This window comes from Ursus maritimus, unplaced genomic scaffold, assembly GCF_017311325.1.
Source record: "Ursus maritimus isolate PB19 unplaced genomic scaffold, ASM1731132v1 scaffold_19, whole genome shotgun sequence".
NCBI lineage: Eukaryota > Metazoa > Chordata > Mammalia > Carnivora > Ursidae > Ursus > Ursus maritimus.
The window spans coordinates 52,582,071-52,603,518 of record NW_024424341.1 but is presented as its reverse complement, the minus strand read 5'-3'; the positions used below and the strand labels follow the sequence as shown (position 1 = coordinate 52,603,518).

The 21,448-nt window shown below is 50.9% G+C and overlaps 1 protein-coding gene across 3 annotated transcripts in view; it reads left to right on the top strand.

Moving 5' to 3' along the window:
- The window catches only part of LOC103680172 (carcinoembryonic antigen-related cell adhesion molecule 6-like), a 28,222-nt gene extending 10,819 nt beyond the window's left edge, over window positions 1–17,403 (top strand). Inside the window, exons 1-9 of one of the 3 annotated variants that reach the window (XM_008709701.2) lie at window positions 6,904–7,073; window positions 7,893–8,252; window positions 10,079–10,357; window positions 10,750–11,004; window positions 14,817–14,937; window positions 15,897–15,949; window positions 16,270–16,301; window positions 16,741–16,782; window positions 17,051–17,403. In XM_008709701.2, coding sequence (XP_008707923.1) covers window positions 7,010–7,073; window positions 7,893–8,252; window positions 10,079–10,357; window positions 10,750–11,004; window positions 14,817–14,937; window positions 15,897–15,949; window positions 16,270–16,301; window positions 16,741–16,782; window positions 17,051–17,116 — 1,272 coding nt within the window. In that variant the 5' untranslated portion in view covers window positions 6,904–7,009 and the 3' untranslated portion in view covers window positions 17,117–17,403. Of the gene's footprint in view, window positions 1–6,903; window positions 7,074–7,892; window positions 8,253–10,078; window positions 10,358–10,749; window positions 11,005–14,816; window positions 14,938–15,896; window positions 15,950–16,269; window positions 16,302–16,740; window positions 16,783–17,050 lie in introns of those variants that run through there. The other 2 variants (XM_040634068.1, XM_040634067.1) reach the window with 2 other exon arrangements.
- The last annotated feature ends 4,045 nt before the right edge of the window (window positions 17,404–21,448 follow it).

The following is a 21,448-nucleotide window of genomic DNA, read 5'->3' as shown; positions in this document are numbered from 1 at the left end:
GTGGCCTCAGGGACGCTAGGAGGTGCTCCAGCCCCTTGGGGAACCTCCTGGCCCCTGAGTGTCTCGACCCTCTCTTGTCTACAATAAGGACGGCATGTTTCATGATTAACTTCTGACCCTTGATGCCTGACCTTGGAAACACACCCATCACCCAGCCTAGAGCACCCCTGAGCACAGCCTCCTGTTTCCCAAGCCCCAGCTGAGCTCTCCCAGGCAGCAGGGCTCAGCAGAACCCTGGGCTATTCTCCCAGCTCCTCCTTGCTGAGCGCTGTGCCTGGAGTCAGAGTCCTTTGCCATCTGCCTGTCTTTCCCAGCAGAGCAGACCTTCCACCCAAGGGGCAAGTGGGGCCTGAAGATCTCCCAGGGTAGAATGCCACATCTGAGTGTTCCTGCATCTGCCTGTGACCCCTCAGAGGAAGAGAAAACACTAGGGCCCCCACCCCCATCTTCCTCTTTCCCATCCACAACCCACCCACAGAACCAACTGTGATGCTACAGACCCAGTGCTGCCCACCCATGGGCATCAGGTCCATTCTGTCCACTCATAGTGGCCAACATAAGGGTCACCTGGGTGCTCTTATCTTATTATTTCTTCCTTTCTCCTCTTAGTTGGGTTCACTTTACTCTAACTTTTCTAGTTCTTGTGTTAGGAAGTTTGATTATTTGCTTTGAGATAGTTCCTCTTTTATTATGTGTAAGCATTTCATGCTACAAATTCCCCTCTCAGGACAGGATAAGCTGCATCCCACAAATGGGACAGATTTCTTTTTAGTATTTTTCATTTAATTCTGTGTATTTTTAGGGGCACCTGGGTGGCTCCATCAGTTAAGCATCTGCCTTCAGCTCAAGTCATGATCTCAGGGTCCTGGGATGGAGCCCTGTGTTGGGCTCCCTGCTCAGCGGGGAGCCTGCTTCTCCCTCTGCTGCTCCACCTGCTGGTGCTCACCTGGACTCTCCCTCTCCCTCTCTCTCCCCATCTCTCTCAAATAAATAACTAAAACATCTTTTTAAGTCTCTGTATTTTTTTAAAATTCCTTTGAGATATCCTCCTTGAACCATAGATTATTTACAAATATGTAGCTTGCTTTACAAATGTTTTGGAGATGTCCCTTGTTTTTCTATTGCTGATTTCTAGTTTGATTACTATTTTCAGAGAACAGACTCTGATTTCAATTATTTTAAATTTGGTTACAGTCTCCTGGCTGGTTCAGTCGGTGGAGCATGTGACTCTTGATCTCTTGGTCGTGAATTCAAGACCCACATTGGGGGCAGAGTTTTCTTCAAAACAAAGTAAATTCGGTTAGCTTTCAGATATGACAGCACACAGAAGCCACAGAGAAGGATGAACGGGACATCTTTCCCTTGGCTATTCTTTAGTAGTAGGTCAGCTGGCAGCCAATTCCATGTTCTTCCTTCATCAGAAAATGTCCTTAGGGGCGCCTGGGTAGTGCAGTCGTTAAGTGTCTGCCTTCAGCTCAGGGCGTGATCCTGGCGTTCCGGGATCCAGTCCCACATCGGGTTCCTCCGCTGGGAGCCTGCTTCTTCCTCTCCCACTCCCCCTGCTGTGTTCCCTCTCTCGCTGGCTGTCTCTCTGTCACATAAATAAATAAAATCTTAAAAAAAAAAAAAAAAAAAGAAAGAAAATGTCCTTAGTTCCCCTTTCCTCCTGAAGATCATTCTCCCAGACACAGGATTTGTAGTCGACTTGAAAAACCTGCCACTTCCTTCTGCCTCCGTGCTGTCAGATACAGACCTACCGTCACTAAATCAGTGTTCCTTCATATGCAATGGGTTGTTTCTCTGGCTTCTTTTCAGGGTTGGGTTTTTTTTTTTTCCCCTCTTCTCCTTATTTTGCAGAAGTTTGCCATGTGTCTCAGCGTGACTGCTTATCATGCTCGGGGTTCACTCAGCTTCTTGGACCATTATTTCTTCAGTACTTTTTTCCTATTTCTGGTATCCAGTGGCATTAATGTTAGATTCCTCCTTTTGAAAAGATCTGTTTTTTTCATATGAGAGAGAGGGAAGGGGCACACTTGCAATTGGGGGTAGGGGCAGAGGGGGAGGGAGGGATGGAATCCTCAATCACACGCCCCTCTGAGCACCAAGAGACCACCATCAAGGAGTGTGGGCAGACTCCAGAAACTGGAGAAGGCAAGAAGATTGATCCACCCCTAGAACCTCCAGAAAGGAATGCGGCCCCGCCAATATCTCTATTATAGTCAGTAAATCCCATGTTGGACTTCTGACCTCCAGAACTGTAAGATGGTAAAGGTCTGTTGCTTCTAAGCCGCCGTCTTTGTGGTAATTGGTTACAGCAGTAATAGGAAGCGAATACAGACTTTGTATTAGATTATATTGTTGTACTAATATCAAATTGGGGGAGCTTGATCATCGTACTGGGGATATATAGGAAAAAATCCTGGTTCTGATGAGGTTTCAGGCTGAAGTAGTTAGGGTGAAACATTAGGATATCCATAACTTTCAATCGATTAATCAAAAAATCATATAGATAGTGCCTGGGTGCCTAGTCGGTTAAGCGTCTGCCTTTAACTCAGGTCCTGCTCCATAGTCCTGAGATCGAGCCCAGGGAAGTGCTCCCTGCTCATCAGTGAATCTGCTTCTCCCTCTCCCTCTGTCACTCGCCCTGTTTGTGCTTCCTTGCTCTCTCTCTGTGCAAAATTAAAAAAAAAAACCTTAAAAATAGAATAATAAAATAAAATAAATTCCAGTTAGTTAACATGCACTCTACTATTAGTTTTAAGTATACAACACATGGTTCAACACTTCCATTTAGTACCAGGTTCTAATCACAAGTGCCTTCCTTAATCCTCATCACCTATCTCACAAATCCCCCCACTTCCCCTGCCAACCACCAGTGTGTTCTCTATAGTGAAGACTCTGTTTCTTTGTTTGCCTCTCTCTCTTTTTCCACTATTCTAATTTGCTTTGTTTCTTAAATTCCACGCGAGTGAAATCATATGGTATTTCTCTGTCTCTGACTTATTTCACTTAGTATAATACACTCGAGCTCCATCCATATCATTACAAATCACGAGTTCATTCTTTTTTGTGGCTTAGTAATATTCCATCCAAACTACATCATCCTTATCCATTCCTCCACTGATGGACATTTGGGCTGTTTCCACAGTTTGCTTACTGTAAATAATGCTGCTAAAAACACCGGGGTGCGTGTATCCCTTTGAATTAGTATTTTTGTATCCTTTGGGTAAATACCCAGGAGGACAGTTGCTGGATCAGAGGGTAGATCTACTTTTAATCTTTCAGAGGAACCTTCCCACTGTGTTCCAGAATGGCTGCACGGGATTACATGCCCACCGACTTCAGGAGTGCTCCCCTTTCTCCGCAGTGAGCAAAGACACAGATATACAGAAATTACAAGCATAGGAAGCTATCTACTTGCTGCTCCTCAACAGAATAAAAGCTCTATTTGGCAAGCCCAGAGCTAACGTCATACTCGGTGGAGAAAGGCTGAAAGCTTCCCTACTGGGATCAGAAACACGACAAGGGTGCTCATCCTCACCACTTCCATTCAGCATAGTACTGAGAGTCTTAGCCAGAGCAGTTGGGCAAGAAAAAGCATAGAACAGGAGGAATAAAGAGGACATGAGAGGAGATTTTTGAGAGGAACAGACACATTCATTATTTTCAGGTATGAATGACTTCTCTGCATGCGTGTGCCAAAAATTATTAAATTGTATACTTTCAATATGTTGGATTTCTTATATATCAACTACAACTCAATAAAGTAGTTAAAAACTATACGTCCATATATGAAATATTACTTAAAGTACAAATTTTTTAAAATGTGAGGTTGGTAAAAAGACTTTTTCTTCACATTTCCTGCATGGTCCACCAGAGGGCGGCAGAGCTGCTTCGTGCCCTGGAGCTTCCCCAGCGCACCAGCATCCCAGCAGGGTCTGACCCTCCCCAGCCTCACTCAGTCACAGTCCTCCCGGCTCTCCAGGCCCCCACACTGGACCCCGTCAGCCCCTCCGGCCAGACAGGCGTCTGCCAACTGAGACTGGTCCTTCTGTGGGCAGCTCGTCCCCCCACACCCTCTGTCCTTCTAGGGGCAAAGGTCCAATCACCATTAGGTCACATTCTCAGAAGGGCTCCATGTGACCCCCCCATCAGCTGAGACCCCCTGACATGCTCCAGACGCACCAAAAAATATCTCTTCCTGGCCCTGCTCTGGATTATAATGACTCCTCAGTGCCACGATTTCCCGAGTGCCTGTGTCCCTGTTACAGGGTAAACCCCACGAGTCCAGGGCCCACATCTGTCCTGTTCTCCGTGGATTCCCAGGACCCAGCCCAGGGCCTGACACATCACAGATGCCCAGTAAATACTCGTTAAATGGATGAGGGAAACCACACAATGTCCCTCACCATGTGATTCTGGGGTCAGAGCCTCTTCCCTGTAGACCCAGGGCACTGGCATCAGCATGGGACGAGGCCAGCACGTGCCCAAGGCTGTCCCTGTAAGGCTGTCAGGCCTTTCCCCCTCCTAGATTCAGGAAGGAGGACAGGGCCTCCTACAGTTAGAGGTCAGACACCCATTCATTCCCAAAAGAGGGACACCCTCTCCCATCTCTGTCTTGTGACTGTCTTCTCTCCCCAGAGGGCCTGGGTGGGCAGCTGTGTCCTTCCTCTTCTCTCAGAGATCTGACCTGGTACAGATTCTGGATCACCAGCCCAGGTGCAGTTATGACCAGGGGAGCTCAGAGCCCTACCCTGACCTCCAAAGACATCAGGGGGTGACACCCTGAAGGCCCCTGGTCTGTGGGGACAGCTGCTGTGTCCCCCTGAAGATTTCTCAGCAGCCCAAGGAGTCCTGGGGAATGAGAAAAACTTCCTGGGCAGGCGGGACAGGAGAACCGAGATATGCCTGTGTTTCCCTGGGGCTGAGGATCTCCTCCCCTTAAACAGAGACAGCCCTGGGATCCCTCAGCTGAGTCTCTGGGTGCAGCTGCTCCAGCTCCTGGTTCCTGGGGGAAACCTAGAGCAGAGAAGAGACAGGGACAGAGGTGACTTGGATGCAATCAAGCGTCCCCTCTGCCCTCTGTGATGGGGAGACAGGGCATTGTGGTGCTCAGTCCCCCAGGCTGGGTTTTTCCCCAAAGCTCAAGAGACCTCTACTAGGTCATTCTTTGAAATCTCCAGGACATAGAGCCCCAGCTGAGGGAGCACATCTCTCTGGTAAGGCAGTTCTCCTGACACAGGATCAGGAATCTTCTGGACAGTGCCTGTCCTCTCCCTGGGCTCATGCTGCCCTAGGATGGAGTCGGGTCATCTGGGACCCACAAGGACCAGGACCCAGGCTGACCAGTCCCTCACCTCTGCCTAGGGCTCAGGGACCCTGACATCCTTTGGAGACTGGTCAGCATCCCTGGCAGCCCCTCAGCATAGCCTCCAGGGGGGACATAGGGACATACAGACAGCACACAAGACATAAAACCCTGAAGCTGGCTTTGGCTAAGGAGGTGGAGGGGAAGCCTGGTTTCCATCCCTTTCTCCAGCAGACCTTCTGGGTCCCTCCCATGTGCCTGTTCTGTCCGACCCGCTCCTTCTGGGGCCCTAGAACCATCCTGATCTGTCAGGGATCCCTGTTCAGCTCCCCATTCCCTGCCTGGCACCACTTGCGGGGGAGACAGGGTGACCACAGGAAAGTCCCCCAGGCAGAGGACACGGGCTTCCCAGGATGCTCAGAAGCACCTGGACGGTCTCTGGGCCACAGTTCAGCCAACAGACACAGAGAGGGAGGGTCTCCTCAAAACCTTCCTGGGAGCTCCAGCCACCTGTCCTCCCACCACCTCCTCTCTTCCCAGGACACGCAGGTAAACCCCCTTCCCGCCTGAGAACTAGCTCCTGAGACACCTGGTCCTGGGTCTCTGGTCCTGAAACCAGAGGCCGGGCTGGGGACACAAAGGGATGGACCCTGGGTCCCTCACCAGTCATCACCCGGCCTGCTCCTTTCTCACCCCCAGAGTCATCTCGGGGACGTTGTTGCCAGGAGTCAATCCAACCCCCCAGAGCCTGTAAGAACACTGGGGAGACTGGTACCCAGCTGGGCTTCTCTGGAATAATCCCCTGGATTTGGGGACCCTGGGGATCTGTATGTGGTGCCCACAGACTCAAATCCAGGACACAGCAGAGGCCAACTGGGAGTAGAGAGGGGTCATCCTCTAAGTTAACCGGGTCCCATCAGTCTGGCTATTCACAGTGTGCTCCCCGGGCCGGGATGACCAGCATCACCTGGGAGCTTATAGGGGCCGACTCTGGGGTCCACACCACACCTGCTGAGTCAGAATCTGCATTTTCACAGGATCTGCAGACCCTCCGTGGGCACAGGAGAGGGAGAGGTGGCCCCACCCCACATCATGGGGTCTCAGCCTGGACGGGCATCTGCTGAAGCAGCATTTCTAGGTGTCAGCTGGGCGTTCACAGTCTTGATAAAGTTCCACAGGTGACTCCAGCGCACAGTGGGGGTGACATCCCTGTGACGAGAGTTCCTGAGGCAGCCCCCAGGCTCCTGCTCTGAAGGGAAAGCCACCAGGGGAGGAGAGAGGGCTGTGTGGGCGCTGACCCTGCACTGTGCCCCTGAGCTGTGGGGGTCACCGGACCCCAATGCCACAGGCTTGTGCTTGTCCAAACAAGGGCATGTGCACTCTCGCATATGGTGGGAAATCACAGGTGAAGAGGGAGAGGCCTCAGCAGTTCCCAGGGAACCGCAGTGTAGACAGAAATGAAAGGGGAAGAAGAGGACAAGGGATTCATGGGAAACAGGTGGGGAAGGGGGGAAGGGGACCTGGCAGAGACCCCGCCCCCCACCCACGTGACCCCTGCCCAGAACTCCTGCCCCCAGAGGCCTCTCAGCACAGAGAGAGGAAGGCAGGCAGAGCTGACAGGACAGGACAGTAGTGCCACTGAGCGTTTCTGGAGCAAAAGCTGTTCTCACAGAGGGAGGGACAGAGCGGGCAGCAGGCACCATGGAGTCCCCCTTGGCCCGTACCCAACGAGGACATCTCCCCTGGCAGGAGATCCTGCTGGCAGGTGAGAGGGATGATTCCTGGGAAGGGGTGGGAGGATGGGAGGACAGGCAGGGTGGGGTCTCCCTGGGAAGACAGGGCTCTGAGAGGGGACAGGGGAGCAGGGCAGGACAGCGGAGCCGGCTCAGCAACAGGAAAATCACATGATCTGGAAGTGGTGAGCCAAGGGCTGTTTCCCAAGTTACCTATCACTGAGGACTGAATTTGGGAAACTTATGGTAACAACAACCAGGGACCCTAATCCCAGCCCCTTCCCACCAACCTTAGATCCTGACAGATAAACGCCAGACGCAGAGGACACTGGGGCACATTCGTGCAGCCATGGGTGTCTGCAGCCTGCCCCACCACTGGGGTATAGCACAGATCAGATGAGTCCCTGCCCTCCCCGAGCTCACTTCTGTGGGGAGGAAGACAGACATGCAGAGACATCTAGAATGTGATGTCAGGTACTGACAAGCACCAGGAAGGGAACAGAGCAGGGAAAGGTCAGAACGTGAAGACAGAGGGTCTTTAGAGGAGGTGGTCAGGGCAAGTCTCTCCCCAGGACACCCTGAGTGTGACCAGGTATCCGAGGGCAGGAAGGGAGTGAGCGACAGACATGTGAGGAAGAGTGTTCGACTCTGAGGAAATTAAGTTCAGAAGCACTGAAGTAGTGTGGTCATGCCTGACCTTGACCAGCAGGAGACACACACACACACACACACACACACACACCCACACCCCAAGGATGGAGCATTAGGACCTGCTCCGGGTCCAGGGCCACAGCTTTCCCTCCCAACACATAGGTCCAAACACTGATCCATTTTTCTCTCTTCCCTCCTAGTCTCTTTCTTAACCTTCTGGAACCCGCCCACCACTGCCCAACTCACTGTGGAATCGGTGCCGCCCAATGCTGCCGAAGGGAAGGACGTTCTTCTGCGAGTCCACAGTCTGCCTGGGGATCTTCTAGGCTGTAACTGGTTCAGAGGGGAAACTGCAAATACCAGCCATCAAATTCTATTATATGTAGTAGACACACAAGTAACTACCCCAGGGCCTGCACACAGCGGCAGAGAGACAATATACCCCAATGGGTCCCTGCTGTTCCAGAGAGTCACCCTGAACGACACAGGATACTACACCCTACAAATCGTGAGGAAAAATGCTCAAGTGGAACAAGGAACAGGACAAATCCGCGTATTCCGTGAGTAATTCATCTCTCACCTCTGGTGTTGGGTGGGGTGAATTCTACGTCACACACACGGGACTCACAGGCCTGGACGGGGCCTCCGTCCCCCTCGGCATTATATCCCGTGTTGAGGTTCGAGCATTTGGGGCAGGACACACACAGTGGAGACAAATTTCCTAGGGTCGGAATTCCTTTCTCGGGATCCAGACTCTGGGATCCTCTGAGGAAGACCCTGCAGGACCCAGTCAGGACCAGGCCTGAGGGGCCCTGGGATCCTCCCCAGAGCTCAGCCCAGAATGCCCCTGCCCAGACCACTGCCTTGGGGCAGCTGATCCTAGTGAGCCTGGGGGGGTCTGTGCCAGGGTGGGGTTAGGCTCCTGGGTGGAGCTGACTGGGAGCAACCACTTCCCGGCTGCCCGAACTGCTCAGCAGCCAGTGCTCAGTCTCAAGGCCACATCTGGGGAGGGCAGAGCCTGGTCCTTCACCTGAGATTCAGCATGGACAGCACACACGTAAAAAGTCCCCAGTCCGTTAGCCAAGTGCTGTGGGGGATTTGGGGGAATGCAGAGGAAGGTCAGCGCCCCCAGGGAGGAACAGAGCAGAGAAGTGCTCCTGGGGGCTCCTCCTGCACCAAGAATCAGGCCCCGGGGTCTTCTCTTGTGGAGAGGAGCAGACACGGTGTCATTTGATTGGCCAGCTGCTACAGAGCAGATTGAGGTCAGGGATTTGGGTTCGTTTAAAGGTTAATTCACAGGGATGGCAAGCAGAGATCATTTATCGTTATTCCTACTGTATTAAGGGGAAACTGAGGCACAGGTAGACACAGTCACTGAATCAGGGTCACCGAGACTGATGACAGCAGATCAGAGTTCCCCGGGTTCTGTGTGCAGACACAGCCCCGTCCTCTCCTCCATGAGAGGGAGGGATGCAGGTGTGGGCAGTGAGAGCAAACGGAGGCTCACTCCGTGTTTGCTCGACAACCATGTGACCTGCATGAACAATCAGAGGCAGAATGACCTGGCTGCCCCTCACGTGGCGATTCTCACTTTCCTGGGTGGCACTTGAGATCAGATTGATTCCTGATATGTTGCTGTTGGTCCCACTGCGTGTCAGGCAAAGGACTTGCCTTCTCCTGTCGACTCTGCACCTGAAACCAGCCCAGGGTCCACGTGTAACAAACTCAGTTGCTTTTGTTTAGGAGGGAAGGAGTGAGCAGTGTGGGTATCTCTCCAGCTGTGGGCAGGGAGCCTGTGTGGCCAGAGCTCCCAGGACACTGCACCGGGACGCCTCTCTGAAGAGATGATGGGTCATTCGTCCCTTACCACCCCTGCTCTCTGCTCATCCCCTCGCTCTCTGCTTGGTCATTGGACTCAGCCCTGCCATGGATGGGGTCTCTGCCTAAGTCACTCATTATCAAACAGTGGGGCAGAGCTGCCCCCTGCAGGGCCTGGGGCTGAGTACTGAACTGACCTCGGGGCTTATTCCTGGTGTCCCCGGGTGTCCTTTCTGCTCAGACCCCATCCCCAGGCTGGGCTGTCAGGTCAGGGAAGGGCCAGGAGAGGTCTGGGGCCCTCTGTGACTCTGTCCTGTGTCTTCCACGACCCAGTGCTGCTCTGTAATTGACATTGGAGAAAGCCTGTGGCATCAGACACACAGAGCAGGGGCTTTACTTTCTCGGAGACTCAGATCCTCATGCGTTTGTCTTGAGATACACAGACCTGCCTTATGCTTTGAAGGACTCGGGTTGGCTGAGAGCTGAGAGATGCCAACTCTGATTCAAGATGCTTGTGAAGGAATCACAGGTACCATCCAGGGCAATGTTCTCTCTCTTGTCTGCACAGCGGATTTACCCAAACCCAACATCACAAGCAACAACTCTGACCCCGTGGAGAATGCGGATTCTGTAGTTTTAACGTGTGAACCTCAGACTCAGAGCACAAGCTACCTGTGGTCAGTAAACAGGAAGAGCCTCCCGGCCAGCGCCAGGCTGAAGCTGTCCCTGGACAACAGGACTCTCACTATACACCGTGTCACAAGGAATGACACAGGACCCTATGAGTGTGAGACCCGGAACCCAGCGAGTGCCGGTCGTAGTGACCCATTCACCCTGAATGTTCTCTGTGAGTAACTTCCCTTCCTACCTGGCCCACGCTGCCAGCCCAAATCCACACTGCCAGAGGCCAGGCCACATCCATCCTTCTGGGGTCCGAGTCCATGACTCTCAGCTGGACCCCCAGGGCGGACATGGCTTCTCATCCCAGGGAAACGTGGGCAGACCCAGCCTAAGCCAAGATGAGGAGGGGATGGGCTGCTCCTCCCTGAGAGGGTCACCAGCCTATGATGGGACACAGGTGACTGTCTGAGACCCAGGCTCAGTGAAAACACGTGGATTCTGGTTGAGAGTTTCTCAAGGTTGAGACCCAGCTCAGAGGGACACTGTGGCCTAATACAGGCCAGGAGCTTCCCCTTCCCTCGGATTACATCACGTGTGGCTTTATTCTGTTTGCTCCAGATGGCCCGGACGCCCCCACCATTTCCCCCTCAGACTCTCACTACCGTCCAGGGGCCAGCCTCAGGCTCTCCTGCCACGCAGCCTCTAACCCACCCGCATGGTACTCTTGGCTTGTCAATGGGAGGCCCCAGCCATTCACACAGGAGCTCTTTATCCCCAGCCTCACTGCGAATGATAGTGGAGCCTATACCTGCATCGCCTCTAACTCTGGCACTCGCCTCAATAAGACCACAGTCCAGACTATCACAGTCTCTGGTAAGTGGATTCCTGGAGCGTCTGAACTGATGTCGTGGTGAAGGTCTGTCTGGCTTTCAGAAAAGAGCCTAGAAGAACATATTTTCCACAAGCAAATACCTAATGTGTCCCTGAACTCACCCATTACATGTCAGCAGACCCTTCCTCCCCTTGCTCTCTGATATGTCATGGCAGACCTTGGGTTCAGCCTGGAATGTGGGGAGGGGTTTTCTCAGCTCCAGAATGTCCCATGGGTCAAAGGGGGCTTTGAAATGGGGAAGAAGAAGGATCCTCTGTGTCAAGTTCATTTCTGTTGTTCTTGAATTGCAGAAGTCCTTCATATAATCCGGATATTAATCTCTTAGCAGATATGGTTTGCAAATGTATCCTTCTAATCCGTTGGTTGCCCTCATATTTTCTTTGTTAGTGGACTTTAGTTGACACACAATGTGGCATAGTTTCAGGTGTACAACGTAGGGATTGGACAACTCTGTATGTTATGTTCCATTCAACACAATGGAGCTCTAATCTGTCCCCATGCAGCCCCATTACAATACCATTGACTGTATTTCCTATGCCATACATTTCATCCCTATATCCTATTCATTCCATAACCGGTGCTACCATTCTCTGGATTGTGTCTTTTGATGCACAGAAGTTTCCGTTTTGATGCAATCCTATTCATCTATTTTTTCTTTTATTGTCATTGCTTTGGTTGTCACATCTAAGAAATCATTGGGAACTCCAGTTTCAATAAGTTTTTCCTTTACGTTTTCTTCTTAGACTTTTACAGTTTTGACTCATATATTTAGATGTTCGCTCTATTTATGTTAATTTTTGTACATACAGTAAGGTCGTGTCCAACTTCATTCATTTGCATGGATATCCAGTGTTTCCAACACCATCTATTGAGTAGATCTTTTTCATCGTTGATTGGTCTTGACAACCTACCTGAAAATCCTTGGACTACGTGTGCCAGGGTTTGTTTCTGGGGTGCTTATTCTATTCCGTTGGTCTTTGTGTCTGTCTTTATTCCACATCCTTATTAGTATCGGTCCTGTAGCTTTGCAGTCAGGAAGTAGGAGTTCTCCGACTTTGTTCTTTCTCAAAATATTTTTGGCTGTTTGAGGCCCCTGAGAAACTGTGTGAATTTTTGGAAATTCGTATTTCTATAAAAAATATTTCCTTAAGTATTAGTTCGGGAGGCACCTGGCTGGCTCAACCGGTGGAGCATGTGACTCCTGATCTTGGGGTTGTTGGTTTGAGCCCCACATTGGGTGTAGAGATTACTTAAAATCTTAAAAAAAGGAATTTGATAGGAATTACATTGACTCTGTGGATCTCTTTGGCTAACACTGTCATCTTAACAATGTTAGGTCTCACCATCTATGGACATGGGAAGTCTTTGCATTTCTTTGTGCCCTCTGTACTTTCTTTCAGCAATGTTCTACAGATTTCCATATACGGTCTATTGACTCACTAAGTTCATTCCTAAGTATTTCATTGTTTCCTAAGTATTTTTTTCTTTTTAATGTTACTGTAAATCGAATTGTTTTCCTAATTTCTTTTTTGAGTACTTCACTGTTACTGTTAGCAGCACTGTGATTTTGTATATTGATTTTGTAGCCTGTACATTTGTTGAAATTGTTTAATAATCCAATATTTGTTTTCTGGATTCTTTAGAGTTTTGTACATATAATTTCATGTCATCTGCAAAGAGACATAATTTTACTTATTCTTTTCCAATTTGATTGCATTCTGTGTTTTCTCCTCCTAATTATTTTGGACTGGACTTCTGTACTGTGTTGAATACGTGTGGTGAAAGTGGCATGTTTATCTTCTACCTGATCTTAGAAGAAATGCTTTCAGTGTTTCACCATGAAGTATGATCCGAGCTCTGGGCGTTTCATGAAAGGTCTTTATTATGTTGCATTAGTTTCCTTCTATTTGTAAGGGTTCCAGTATTCTGTATACAGTAAGCGCTCTACAGAAGTTTTTCACCGTGAGATTCAATCCACAGATCTGGAAGTAAAAGTCTTCTTCAGACTGAGAAATCCTGTATATTGAAAACTCTATGATTCCTAAATTTATGAAGAATGGGTGGTCTGCTCTCCTTCCCTAGTAAATTATAACAGTGTAAATGCCTTCCCTACTTTACGTGAAGCTGCCTTGAAAGACATAGAGGGGCTGCGAATCTTCCTTCCCCAACATACATGGAAAGGTATATAAGGAACGAGGCCTGATCTTTTAGAGTCAGAAAAGTTCAAGAAAATCACGCATAGGTCCATGGGAAAGAATTCCTCCTGATAATGAGGCTGCTGGCCATGTGGGCTAAGAGGTTCCTGGTGCTGATACTACAGAGATGTCCAGGCAGAGCAGACACATGACAGAGGGTCAGAGGGGGAGGTACAGCCCTCTCCTTACAGATCATCACCTGAACAGAGACACTCAGCCTTCTACAGACAGCAAGGCCATCCTCTCAGGCCCCTTTACAGAGCTCGCTGGGACCCTCGGAGTGGCTGGCATCTCAGAGGAAGTTGTGGCTGCAGTCCCCAGGCCCATTCTCCTTCCATCACCTCCTGTGTTTCTCCACAGAGCCAATGGCTCAGCCCTTTGTCCAGGCCAACAACACCACAGTCACAGAACATAAGGACTCTATGGTCCTGACCTGCTCCACAAATAATCCTGGGGTCTCCAACCACTGGTTCTTCAATGGCCAGAGTCTAAAGCTCGTGGAAAGAATGGTTCTGTCCCAGGACAACAGCACCCTCACTGTAGACCCTGTCAGGAAGGAAGATCCAGGGAATTAGAGTGTGAGGTCTCCAACCTGGTCAGTTTCAGCAAAAGGGACCACATCAGGCTGGATGTGAGCTGTGAGTGACCCTCGACCTCTCCCCCTTCCTCCCTTTTATTTCATGGCAGGGGGTGTGAAATGAATGCAGGCCTGCAGGAGGTGGGAGCCTCCTTCAGAGCCTCTAGATCACTGTGGATAATATTCTCCAGAATTAGACAAATCTTGTTAGCGTCTTGGTTCTGATATGTACCAGCTGTTGGACCTCAGGCAAGATGCTCAAACTCCCGAACCTCAGTTTCCTCATCTCTAAAACTGGAAAGAACAGCTGGATCTCAGGGCAGTTGTGAGGGTTGTTAATATGAATTCATGAGATGAAATCTTGAGACAGTGTTATACACAGATTCAGGCTCAATGAAATGCAGCAGCTATTGTTCTTTTGTTAGTAATGTTTTTGTTACTAGCTGTAATGTCTCAGGGAATTGGGATTAAGTGTTGTCTGATCACGTGCCAGCTCTCTGATCTTCGGTCTTTACTGAAGTCCTTCACACACTCGGATGCTCATTTGCACAGTGGGGATGACACCCGGCCCCCTTGTGGGCAGGGAAGCAGCAGAAGAGCTAAGCGTAAAGTATTTCTCACGTGCCTGGCGCACAGCCAACCTCAAAGGCAGACAACTAATGTTATTCTCTTTAATCAGCGTTGAGGGGACAGTTAAGGGCATCCCTCTAAGACCGTCAATGATGATGGAACAGAAGACAAGGGGAAAAGGCATCATGTGAGAGGAAAATGAACATGATGCCGGTGCTGCCCCTGGGGGTGAGGGCACAATGTGAGGATTAAAGCAAGTCCACAGTTTCACTGTGAGGAACAGAAATGGTTCAGGTGCTGAGGAGATGGGACACTGTGGTGACAACACACATGCCAGTCAGACCTCAATGGCCTTTCTTCCTCCCTAACCAGGTCCCTTCCCCCACGGTCCCTCCTGGCTTCCCCGGATTTGGCTTGGGATTCATTCCCTTACCTTTTTCTTCTTATTCAGATGGAAGAAGGACCATAGGTCTCCCTGTGTGGTCCATCATTGGCTTTGCAGTCGGGGTCCTGGTTGGACTGGCACTGACAGTGGCCCTGGGGTGTCTCCTGCTCCGCACAAGGACTGGAAGGTATGATGGAATTTCCCACACACTGATCCTGTCCCACAGCTGACCTCCGGCCAGGTGGGGACCCCATCCTGAACTTGGACTCTGGTCTGGCTCTTCCAGGCCTCCCAACTACCCCCTGAATTTTCCCTCTTATTCCCTCTGGCTCTTTCCTCACCAGCTGCTGACTGGGTTGCTTCCTTCACAGCTTCCTTGGTTATAAATTAGGGACAATTAGAAAACAGCCCCATAGTGTTGTCCTGGTTCACTTGGCAAACCTACAGCAGTGCTGACAGGACTAAGAACTCAGTAAACAACATCTCCCGTGGTTTCTTTTAGTCCACATGCCCTGTGAGGGGGACTTACAGCGTCAGGATCTGAGGGGGGTCCTGGTCAAGGTCTCACAATGGAGAGTGGAAGAGCTTGACAGGGCAGATAGGGTCATCCCTCAAATGGCAGATGCAGGAACCACAGTCTCTGATATGTGAGACTAGAGAACCTGGGTTTGGCCTGGTAGAGGTCCTGGGATATCCTTTATGCCTCTTGTCCAGGCGGATGGAGAGGAGGACAGGCCAGTGTTGCATTTCACCATCTACTGGCCTGAGTGGGGGAGGGTCTGGCCACAGCAGGGGCAACATATTCAGGAACCCAACATACCCAGGGCTCCCCAAGTGTCCTGCACACGCAGCTATAGCCTTGAACCTTCCACTCAGACAATCCTTCATGTTTGATTCCTTTCCTTATTCGTTCATCCATTTTCACGACACTTTCTCCTAGACATCCATCATCCTGAGGGTCTTCCCCTCTGGGCTCCCAAGGCCTTTCCTTATTCCCTCTCTTTGGCCCTTCCTCTGCTAAATAGTGCTGGTAGAGAGAGGTCATCTCTAACCCCTTCCTGGAATGAGGATCTGCTTGCCCCCTGTTCTAATACCAGAGCTGTGACCTCTCCCCGTACCCTCACACATAAGCCTCATCATTCCTAGGTCCAGTGGCCAGCGTGATCTCCGAGAGCTCTGGGGCCCGGCATCCACCCCCTGTGAGTATCTCTTCAGCCTGGGTGGACTGTGAGCCCCATAGTTCTGCCCCACATTGTCCACTCCTGGCAGTCAACCCCCTGGAGCCTCTGACCCATTCTCTAGGGCTTTAACACTGGGGATCTCAACTGGCTATACTCCCTGACCCTGGAATTTGGCTCATAGGTCAATACCTGACCCTCACTAGACCCTAAAATGCTCCCCCACCCCGGGAGGTACTCCTTCTTTCCTGGTTCTCTGAGAGCTGTGGGCCTGTCCCCTCCTGGGAGGGTGGGCCCAATCTTCTTCACAGCCGTGATGCTAACACCTGTCTCTTTCCCAGGCCATGGTCCAGCTAGCAGTTCCACTTTCCCGGTAGGCCCGCCTCCTCCACCTCTCTCTCCATGGGGGGCCAGGCTGTGCAGGCTCAAGACAGGGCAACTGACCAATTCAGCAACACAGAGCAGACCCTGCTTTCCCCAGAGGTGCCAGGACAAGGCAATCCATGTTCTGGCCAGGACTGGACCCTCTTCAGGGGCACGACCACCCCCCACTATGTCCTGAGTAGTCCCCGCTCCCCTGAGATGGCCAAAGGAGAACCCTGGAGTCCACCAGGGGCAGGGTGGGCGCTGGGAGCATCAACTAGGGGTCCTGGGCTAACAGGAATGGGGCAGGGGGTGCAGTGGGCTGTGGTCGGCTACTGGCGTATGGATCAATGGGCTTGGAGAGGGCAGTTCAAGAGGCAGAACTGGTCACTCCTGTAGACAAATGACCCTCCCTCTCCGTCTACCAACACCCATTCTCTCCTGTTTAGGACTCCCTGCCCAGCCCCACCACAGCCGTTCCTATATACCAGGTGAGTGTGGGCAATGACTGCTCTGGTCCCCGAAGCCCATGGTAGATGAAGATCTTCCCCAGCCTGCCCCTGGCTGTGCTTTCACGTTCAGGAAACAGGAGAGCAAAGGGGGAACAGGAGGTAGTTTGAGGAAGCACTGGCCTGGGACAGAAACCTGTGACACAGCCAGGCTCCCAGAGAGCAGTTCAGGTGGGCCTAGAACCTAAAAGTCATCCAGATATGTTCCAAGGAGTTTACAGGGGCTCTGAGTCCTCTTCTTCTTTTACAGGAATTACGACACCCCAACACAAACATTTATGGCCAGATGAACCACAAAGCAGAAATGGCTTCTTAGTTTCCCCTGGGAACTGCTTCCAGGGGCCCTCCTGTACCCCAGACTCTAGGTGGAGTCAGGAGCCTCAGCCTGAGCCAGAGGACGACCTCTAAGCCCTGAGAACATTTAGGGACATGGAGCCAGGGTCAGGTCCCTCCCAATTTCTGGAGACCCCCACAGTCTGCCCTGAACCCAAGACAAAGGCCCCCATCTCCCAGGAAGTGGGGGTTCCCAGGTAAAGTGTCCTGACCTTTGACCCACTGGGAATGATCTGAGAGGATCTGAATAAAGAGAACGCATTCCCTCCTTGGCCCTTTTTTTGTGATTGGTCATTTCTCTTAGCAGAAATTCATCCGGGGCACCTGGCTGGCTCGGTAAATAGATCGTTCAACCCCCTTTTTTTTTTTTTTTTTTAGATTTTATTTATTGGGGCGCCTGGGTGGCTCAGTTGTTGGGCGTCTGCCTTCGGCTCAGGGCATGATCCCAGGGTCCTGGGATCGAGCCCCACATCGGCCTCCTCCACTGGGAGCCTGCTTCTTCCTCTCCCACTTCCCCGGCCTGTGTTCCCTCTCTCACTAGCTATCTCTCTCTCTGTCAAATGAATGAATAAAGTCTTTTAAAAAAAAGATTTTATTTATTTACTTGAGAGAGTAAGAGCAAGGGAGAGAGAGAGAAAGTGAGAGAGAGAGAGAGCACAGGTGGGGAAAAGGGCAGAGGGAGAGGGAGAAGGAGACTCCCCACTGAGCTGGGAGCCGGATGTGGGGCTCCATCACAGGACCCAGGGACCATGTCCTGAGCCAAAAACAGACTCTTAACCAACTGAGCCACCCAGGCACCCTGAGCATGCAACTCTTGATCTTGGAGTCATGAATTTGAGCCCCATATGTGGTATAGAGTTTACGCTAAAAAAAATAAAAATAAAAATTAATAATAATAATAATAATAATAATAATAATAATAATAATAAAAGTGTAAAAAACGAAAAAGAGAAAAGAAATTCACCTGAAACTCTGGGTCCTTTCTCTCCTGGGTCACATAGGTAAATGTGACCTCTGAGTTGACCAAGGCCCCATCTATAGTCCCCCAGGATAGAGGAACTGGTGAGGGGTGTGGACGTGTTGGAAGCATGCTAACTAGAACACCAGAGCTGTGGCCAAACCATGAGAGCGCTCAGCAGTCCTCACACTGCTCAGGGGCCAAAGCAATAAACACTCCCAATGTTTATAAATGTGGTTTGGGTGTCAGGAGCACAGAACATGGGGAAAATGAGCTAGGAAGGAGCATCCGTGGGCAGGCACACATCCCGGTGTGGGACCCTTTCACAGCCTTTTGGTGTCCTGAGTCCTTGGCCCTCCTCCCCCAGCCATGGGGGCCCTGACTGGTGGCCTTCACCAGTAAACTTGCCTGTCCCCAAATCCAGAATCCAACACACACCTGTCCAAAGGTTTCTCCACTGTGTCCAAGGCCAGCTTTCAGGATGTCCTACCTCTGGGGTTTCTTAGAGAGAGGTTGTCAGAGTCACCCCAGTGGGGAAGACCCAGAATTCATGCCCTGAGCTTGGCCCTCCCAGGCATTCCCCTTGACCTCTAGCCTGGTACTTCCCACCAGTGTCCACTTTTCTTCCTGAGCTGGATCTTACTGAAACACACCTCCTCCCCACAAATAAGTGTCCAGGTCAGGGGCGCCTGGGTGGCACAGCGGTTAAGCGTCTGCCTTCGGCTCAGGGCGTGATCCTGGCATTCTGGGATCGAGCCCCACATCAGGCTCTTCCGCTATGAGCCTGCTTCTTCCTCTCCCACTCCTCCTGCTTGTGTTCCCTCTCTCGCTGGCTGTTTCTATCTCTGTCGAATAAATAATAAATAAAATCTTTAAAAAAAAAAATAAGTGTCCAGGTCAGAGGCAGGGGACTTCCCTATCCTAACTGTCACCCAGGTTCTCATGGCCATGGGACAAGTTGTCTCTTCCACCTGGCCCCCAGGCCTCCTCCCACCAGTGTCTCACCTGCAGCCCCTCCACACACCTGGGCCAGCAGGTCTTGGTCCTTCCCTGAGGCCCCAGGTTGGGTGCTCTTCCTGTGTGGTTTCACTTGCATCACGGTGCCCACATTCATACAAACAAAAGTGGTCTGAACACCAAGGCACTACTCCCACATTCACAAGTGTGTCTGCCATTGCCAGAGTGTTGTCAATCATGAGATGAGAGGTAAGAAAAACAACCTGCACATTATTCACCTCTAAGACCCTCCTAATCCCAACATACACTATGTCATTTAGACAAGGTGACACCTCTTGTTAGTTTCCTCTCGCTGCTGTACCAAATTATTGCAAGCTTAACAGTGCAAAGGAACAAAAATCAAGGTGCTGATCTGGATGTTTCTTCTAGAGGCTCCAGGAGAGTGTTTCCTTTCTTTTCAAGCTGTTGGAGGCCACTTGCATCCCATGGCTGTGGCCCCTTCCTCCACCTCCAAAGCCAGCAGAGCAACATGAAGTCTCTCTGTGTCTTATTCCATCCATCACATCTTCTGGCTCTGCCTCCCGGGCCCTCCTCTGTCACTTAGAAGAAAGAATCCTTGTGATTATTTTGGCCCACCTGGATGTACCACCATAATATTGCATCCCATGATCCTTAACTTAATCTGTAGGTCCCTTTATCATTGACAGATTCACAAATTCCGGGCATGAGAATATGAACATCTCTGAAAGGCCCTTGTTCCATCTACCACACCCCTCAAGACCATGTTCACCACCTTCCTTCACTACACACTGTTGGTGGGCAGCCTGGACTTGGTCATCTGACTGTGGATCACTTCCTGCACTGATGTCCGCAGCACCCTCCCTGCCCTGAGTGATGGAGACAGAGGCCAGTCCACACTCCCTGCAGCCCTCTCCACTTCCTTGTTTGTAATGCTCCTTGTTAAGAATGGAAAATACGTGGACTGAACTAGATCAAGGCTCTCAAGCCCTGGGAACAGCTGGGGGTCATCAGCACCATGGACAGTGTCTCAGGCATGCTCCTCCCAGATGTTGAGCAGGGAGGAGGCAATGAGGGACTGCTGGAGAGGCTGCCCATTTCTATTCTACAGAAGAAAGATGCAATGAGGCAGAATGCTATCACAGGGACAACCCGATTCTGCTCTCATGTGAATCGTAAACCCTTTGCACATGTCTGGATGTTACTTGTTGGCACATCAATTACAGCTCCCTGCATGGCTGATTGCTGCCCCAGGGGGTGGCCTCAGGGAGGCTAGGAGTCTGCTCCAGCATCTTGGGGAACCTCCTGGCCCCTGAGAGTCAGGCCCCTCTCTTGTCTACAATAAGGAAGGTATGGTTCATGATTAACTTCAGACCCTTGGTGCCTGACCTTGGAAACACACCCATCACCCAGACTGGAGCTCCCCTGAGCACAGCCTCCTGTTTCCCGGGCCCCAGCTGAGCCCCCAGGCAGCAGGACTCAGCAGAACCCTGGGCTGTTCTCCCAGCTCCTCCTTGCTGAGCCCTGTGCCTGGTGTCAGAATCCTTTGCCATCTGTCTGTCCTTCCCAGCAGAGCAGACCTTCCGCCCAAAGGACAAGTGGGGCCTGAAGATCTCCCAGGTAGAATCCAATATCTGAGGGTTCCTACATCTGCCTGCAACCCCTCGGAGGAAGAGAAAACACTGGAGCCCTCGCTGTCACCCCCATCATCCTCTTTCCCATCCACAACCCACCCACAGAACCAACTCTGATGCTACAGACCAGCCCTGCCCTTCCATGAGCCTCAGGTCCATTCTGTTCACTCACAGTGGCCAACAGAAGGGTCACCTGGGTGCTCTTATCTTTACTATTTCTTTCCGTCTGCTCTTAGTTGGGTTCACTGTGCTCTTATTTTTCTAGTTCTTGTGGTAGGAACTTAGATTATTGCTTTGAGATAGTTCCTCTTTTACAATGTGTAAGCATTTCATGCTACAAATTCCCCTCTCAGGGAGGGGGGTGGGGGAATGGGATAGGCTGGTGATGGGTAGAAAGGAGGGCACGTATTGCATGGTGCACTGGGTGTTATACGCAACTAATGAATCATCAAACTTTACATCAAAAACCAGGGATGTACTGTATGGTGACATAATATAAAAAAATATATATTATTAAAAAGAAAAACAAATTCCCCTCTCAGGACAGCATAAGCTGCATTCCACAAATGGAAAAGATTTCTTTTTAGTGTTTTTAATTTAATTCTGTGTATTTTTAGGGGCATCTGAGTGGCTCAGTCAGTTAAGCATCTGCCTTCAGCTCAGGTCATTATCTCAGGGTCCTGGGATGGAGCCCTGTGTTGGGCTCCCTGCTCAGCGGGGAGCCTGCTTCTCCCTCTCCCTCCACTGC